The sequence below is a fragment of the Pteropus vampyrus genome, unplaced genomic scaffold (assembly GCF_000151845.1).
Source record: "Pteropus vampyrus isolate Shadow unplaced genomic scaffold, Pvam_2.0 Scaffold110, whole genome shotgun sequence".
In the NCBI taxonomy this organism is placed as follows: domain Eukaryota; kingdom Metazoa; phylum Chordata; class Mammalia; order Chiroptera; family Pteropodidae; genus Pteropus; species Pteropus vampyrus.
In genome coordinates this window covers 3,940,832-3,947,559 of record NW_011888891.1, presented here as the reverse complement: position 1 = coordinate 3,947,559, position 6,728 = coordinate 3,940,832, and the positions used below count along the sequence as shown (strand labels likewise).

The window sequence follows — 6,728 nt, the reverse complement described above, 5'->3', positions numbered from 1 at the left end:
TGGTATCAAGTCCCGTTCTGCCACCTAATAGCTTAAGTAAGCTATTTAACCTTAAGTAAGCTATTTTACAGATTCCTCATCTGTAAAACAGGATAATAGTAGTCTCAAACTTCTGAGTTATTATAAGAAAACAATGACATAATGTATATAAAGTCCTGAACATAGTCCATGTAGTAAGGCCTTAGTAAAAGTTGTTATCAGGTAAGCAAGAAAACCACCTTCTGTTTAGCGTCAAAATCAAATTATTCTGTAAAGCAGCATCCTCTGGAATAAAAACTGGATTGTTACAAATGCAAAGTATAAATCTGTCTTGGAAAAAATATTTTTAAATTTTGCCAAAAAATACAAGAAGGAAAATGAGAAGAATTCTACTGCCAATGGACCCAAAGCTTTATTAATGAGTCAAAAGACTTATCCATATTTTTTTTCCTCTTAGGCTAAAAGGAGAGATGAGATTCTCCAACTCTTAAGAAAACAAAGAGAAGAAAGGATCTCGGTGAGACTACTAGTGAAGCATTCGGATAAGTTTATGTTGGAAAGGGGCGAACTATGGCAAATTCTTAGATATTTTATAGATTGACCTCTTAAATCTAGATTCCCATGGTCTGGAGCCTTCTATATACTAGTGGAGAGCAGGGTATAAACATCAGATAATTTGGCGATCCTCGATAAACCAAAGATATCTCCAGAGTACGTAGCCCTGCTGGCACAGAAATGAGATGTTATTGTCAGTGGACTTATTGTCACATAAAGCCGTAGTATATTAACATGAGCTATTATTTGTTTTACAATGATTGATCTTACTTAGATCATACAAAAATGAATGCTAAATGAGGAGAACCAAACAATAAAAACAATAATAGCACCTGTGAACTCATTAATGTACGAACAAACACCCTCCTGAATGAACCCCAGATTCCCTAATCTGGAACATTTCTGACCCCACAGTCTCCAGATTTAAGTAGTCTGTATAAACTCTATGATAATTTTACCTCAGGTTGTTTTCCAAGTAAGTAAGTTTCAGTCAGCACAAGAAGTAAAACATTTTCTTTTTGATTTTTGTTTTATTTCGTTTTAGAAAGAATTGATTTCCCTTCCTTATAAACCAAAGACCAAAGTACACAAAGCAAAGTAAGTTTACGTCTGTCAAATATTCTCACCTTTCTAGTTACGCCATAAGGAAGCACTTTCTTCTACTCACTTTGCCCCTACCTTCAAATCTTCTAAAAACTCACCCACTGTTTTAGAAATTATTTGCCTTGAATAAATTTTCTTCTCCTCATCTACATTAAAACCTGTGTGTCCACTTCCATATTGTGCAACAGGCAAGCATAAGTTGGTGTAAACAGGAAAGTAAATCAACCCTGAATCTCTGTACACATTCTTTTTCCCTCCTTTCACATCCTGGGTTATTGTACTCACCTGCCATCACACTGTCTCAGCTCTCTTCTCCCTACCCACACTTGGATCCACCATCCTTAGTGAATCAGCAGGTCTTCTAATAAGTGGTCTCCAAGCTTTCTGGCACAAGGGACCAGTGCTCCTATGAGAATCTAAAGGCCGATGACCTGAGGTGGAGCTGAGGCGGTGATGCTAGCACTGGGGAGCAGCTGCAAATACAGATGAAGTTTTGCTTGCTTTCCTGCCGCTCACCTCCTGCTGTGCGGCCGGGGTTCCTGTCTGAGGCTCTCAAGTTAGGGACCCCTGTTCTAGGTTATCAACTCTGATATCACCAATGGCAAACCTAAGAGTTGCTAAATCTAAATTCATGTAGCAAGGGCTTTAGCCTCAAAGGGCAGGTTATCCTTGGAATAATGTTAGAGTAGGTCCAGGCACATGGTCCAAAAGAGTTTAAAAGAAACCAGCTACCGCCAGTTAATCATTAAAGAACTCCTAATAAAAATCTCTCCATTTTTGTATTAACACTGAAAACTAGTGTGGCTAACTCAACATTAATTTTATAAGTATTTATTTGCATACTACTTATAGGAAAAAATAGAAAGTAATAGAATTTTTATTCTTATCTCATTGGTATTGAGGCTGACTCTCTTTATCAAATGTTTTTTAAAAATGAATGTCTACACTAATTTTAATAACTTCTGAAAAAGTAAAAATATCATTTAATCATCTAGCTATATTGTCTACACAATGCTCAGCAACTTAATTTCTTGCTTTTTAGCCAGATGATTAGACTTAGCCTCTAAGGGTGGAGTAAAACTAGTCCAATCAAAAGGTTCACTTATCTGATTCAAACGATGGATGAAGACAGCTGTTTGAATAGCATCGACAGATATGTCTGGTACTTTAGATTTCCGAGTATATTTTTTTAGGAATGATCAGAACATTTCTGCTACTATGCATGTGGATCCACTTAAGAGTAAAATATTACTTCAAAGTTTGAACAGATAATTCCTTTAATAATTTAAATGCTTACTTAATTCCTTTTGTATATCAACTTGCCCATTCTCCCTCCTCTGTCCTGAAGCCTTGAATTTCATTTCATTTCACTGTGACATCTTCTCCCGCTGAGTTTCTTATACAGTTACCATCTGTGCCATTGTTTTAACAATTGATCACACACTACTTTGTGCCAATATTTTATAATTATTTGAATCTTACTATCTCTTGAGTTGTTATTTAACTTTTCACATACTTTTAACTTGTAAGCTCCAGGAGAAATTGAGTCACCAAAAGTGCCCAGCACACTGCCTACATGTAGGAATTCAGAAAATATTTGTAAAAAAAATTAGTTCAAAAATAGTTCTAATTTAGAAAGTGATTTTTAGTCTATGGCCATGCCACCCTGAATATGTCTGATCTCGGAAGCTAAGCAGGGTCAGGCCAGTTAGTACTTAGATGGGAGACCACCTAGGAAGACTGGGTGCTATAGGCATAAAAAAAAAAAAAGGGGTTTTTATACTATTAATTTTTACACTTTCTTAAATTTTGGGAGGTTTTTAGACACAATTGTAAAATACTTTAATTTGTTCTCTCTTTCCTCCCTCTATCCTTTCCTGTCTGCACCAAATGCCCCTATGTACATAGATCCATCTTAATCATCCCTTTTCCAACAGACCTTAAAATAATCCAGGTCCCCTTCTGCCAGAAAGAAAGAACTAAAAAGTGTGTACTATAATAAGGTTGTGTTCACAACTACAGAGTTCTATATCTTGAAACTGATTCATATTACTGCCAACAGAAAAGTGATTCCAGAGTCAGATAAAGAAGACCAAGAAGAAGTTAAAGCCTTGAACTAATTTGGTTGACACATGGTAGAGGATGGCTCACTTAGATCTTCACTTTTGAAACAACCTGCTCTTATATCAGGATCTTTGGGACCACTTAGTTAAAATAAACAAAGAAATAAAAGTTAAATATGCAACACTTCTAGAAATTTCACCATTATTGAATACTTACATCTATTTTACCTATTGGATAATGCTGGGTTTGACACCATACAGTAATCACCTCTCTCAAACATTATCAAACTCCTATTTATCTTGTTTTTATTTGAAGGGTAGTTCCAGAATTGCTGTATTTGATCTATATTATGAATATCAGATTAATAAGAAATAGAGGCTTTATGTGCCCCAATTTGTAGACCACCAGTAAAAACAATAAGGAAACACGGATGAAAGGGCAGTCCTGCAAACTGTAAAGTCAATTTGTTGTTAAAAAAAAAAATGTCTGTTTTCCAAAATTTGGTTGATTCAGTTTCTGGAACATGTTTGAAGTCAGAAATGAATTGCTTCTAGTTCTGTGAAGCTGGCTTAGCACTACATGTAGGTAATACCTGTCCCAACCTCCCTCACTTTCAAAAGTCATTACCTTCAGTATATTTTGGGAAAGAGAAGGTTAAGTATTTGTCTCTTCTGCACTGTTCAACTGGCATTCCTACTCAGGGTTGTACGCTCCGCGCCAGTGCTCACAGCTCTATTTAGGACCGCCATTCACTTTGCTCTTGGCCTCTACCTGCAACTCCTGGATTTAACGTACTTAAGATACAGCTCCCATCCACAGTGCCAACAGAGGAGTGGGTGACCCACTGGTCAGGACTTAATCACAGGAATATACCGAACTGCAAGGGAGGCTTGAAAATAGGCTTTAAGTGGGGGACCATCTGCCTAGTTAAAATTCAGGACTCTATCACTAAAAGAAGTGGAGAATGGATATTAGTGGACCACTAGTAGTTTCTGCCACAAAACTATTTGAAGAAAAGATATTTCGAACAAAAGGAAGGTAGTCAGGCCTAGAAAAGGAAAGTTTAGAAAGTTATGAAATGGCAATCTCATCTCAGTAGTATCAAGAATAAAATGTACCCCGTCAGAGGGATGTGTTTGTCTGTCAGACAGATAGATCTCTATTGTGAAGATGGACATAGTAGGTTATCAAAGCCTAAACTTTCAAATCATGTAATTAATTCCCTTCGTTCTAATTCCATGCTCACTGAGAAATCTTTTCTTGCTCAGAGGGAGAGTATGTGTTCAAGAAGCCAGCGCAAACACTGGTTTACCTGGTGATTATATTTCTCAATGTTTGTGTGTGTGTGTGTGTGTGTGTGTGTGTGTGTGTGTGTGTGTGTATTTATTTATTTTATAATTATTTATAATTATTTATATATTTTATAATTATTTAAATAATTATAAAATATATATATCTTAAATTGGGTTTGAGCTTGTCAAACTAAAGATTGGACCCTGGATCAAGATAATTTCACCAAGAAAAATTCTACTTTGTGAGCTTTCTTGGCAACTAGGCTCCCCCTAATGATACCTCTCTGCATTACCAGGTGTAATCAAGTATTACTGCAACGATACTAACAAGTGATCTGAAACAAACATTTATTCTTGCTTACACATCTGTAGGTCAGCTGAGGGGTTGGCTGATCTAGGATTAGCCAGACAGCCCTGCTTCAGACCACAGCACCTGGGGCAGGCCTGCTTCTCACTGCATGTCCATTGATTGAGGCAGCTCTGCTCCTCATACCTTCTTTGGGATATACATGATCCAGAGGGATGTCTGAGCTCCGTTCCTCTCAGAGCAGCAGAGAAGCAAGGGAACAAACAAAATATGTGAGGCCTTTTCCGGTCTAGGCTCAGAAACTTCTGGTTCATTCTGTTGGCCAAACAAGTCACATGATCAAACACAAAGACAAGAGATAGGAAAATATACTCTGCCCTTTTAGTAAGAGGAACTTCAAAGCCACATAGTAAAGCGTGTAGATAGAGGGTGGTGTGAAGAATTGGGGTTGTTATCGCAATCTACTATTTAGGTTGTCTGCATACCTTAACAAAGTCTATGTGAACCCAGAGTCAAGGTATGAAAGGGAGAACTCAGGGTACAATTTACTCAATTGGGTCAAGGTAATGGCTTCTCTAAGTTGTTATAGATGTAATACTGGAAATAAATCTTTTGCACTTGACATTAAGTGCCCAGATATCTACATACTTGAATGTCTATTTGCCTTATCAACCCTTCACAAAACTCTTATCAACCCTTCACAAAACTCTTTGGTAACTTTTAGTGTTACCAAAATTTAAGTGAAACATAGGTAAAAAAAATAAAAATAAAAAATAAAATAAGTAAATAAATAAAATACTTGCCCCCTTAAGACATTAAATGGAGAAAAGCAGGACTGGAAAGACCACCTGATGCCAACTCAAGGGCTGCTTTTCATTATAGAAGCTCTGCCTTTGTTAGAATAATCAGGAATTTCTAGAAGGAATGTATGTTGGGCATGAGATATTCTAATTCCAGCATAAAAATGGTCTGTAAATGAACTTGCCATAAGGTCAGTCCTCATCCTGCTGATGGTACTGTTTTCTGCAGTAGCAGAGCTTTCCCATATTATCAGCTGGTACTGAAACAGATCCCTCCTCACCCCCAGCCTGTATTCAGGCTTGTTTGTCTAAACTTGCAGTGGCTCAAGCTGAGACCAAAACCCAGAAGTCAGTAGCCCAAATGGAGCTTCCGCTGTGCTTCACAAGAACAGGGAATGGAGGGAAAGGCAAAGAAATCAGACCCACCTTCTGCCACTTAGTACCTTAGTTTTTGGACAAGAGGCTCACACCTTATTGTCTGAATAGATTTTAAAACATTTTGCTTACTATAAGAAGCAAATGTAAAACACAACTATTAGTGGGAGTTCAGAAGAAGCACACATGAAGGGCTGGGTTGATGAGGAAAGCTTTTCCAGAGAACTGGTGTCACTCATAGAGGCGGGGGGTGGTCATCTCTCTTCTATCATAAGTCCAGAGCTGAACAATCACCCCCACCTCCCAACATGTGACCTGCAAAAAGCAGTACAGTATTATTTCCTTGCTGATTTCAGGGTCACCCTTTGGCTTCTCGGGGAGCTACTCTCCTCTCAGCCAGAACTCCAACTTAGCTTCCTTCTCTGGACCCTAACCACGCTGTCGCATAACTTGCCTGGCCAGTAGGCACACTGCCTACTTCGGCGTTCTCTACATCCACCACTCCTTTCTTAAGGGTAGCCTTGAGCTCCTGGACTGCTCTCTACCCAGCCCCAGATAGGTCTCAGTGCCTTGCTTCTCTCATCTGCCCACATTGCAGAGCCGAGAGCATGGGTGAATTTGGCTATGCCCGCAGGATTCGGGGTGAGATGTGGTTGTTTTTAGCCACCGTGCTGCTCTTCCTCGGATTTCTGAGAAGTCAGACTGAAGTTTTCCCCGGCCCTGCGTCCTGGGCAATTGCAGTATCTTCTTGAG

General features: G+C 38.5%; 1 protein-coding gene across 1 annotated transcript in view; it reads left to right on the top strand.

Annotated features, from left to right (window-relative positions):
- The window catches only part of CUNH11orf88 (chromosome unknown C11orf88 homolog), a 25,792-nt gene extending 22,535 nt beyond the window's left edge, over window positions 1-3,257 (top strand). Inside the window, exons 4-6 of the mRNA XM_023533762.1 lie at window positions 437-496; window positions 1,079-1,131; window positions 3,200-3,257. Of these exons, the coding sequence (XP_023389530.1) occupies window positions 437-496; window positions 1,079-1,131; window positions 3,200-3,257 (171 nt within the window). The remainder of the gene's footprint in view (window positions 1-436; window positions 497-1,078; window positions 1,132-3,199) is intronic.
- Window positions 3,258-6,728: the final 3,471 nt, after the last annotated feature.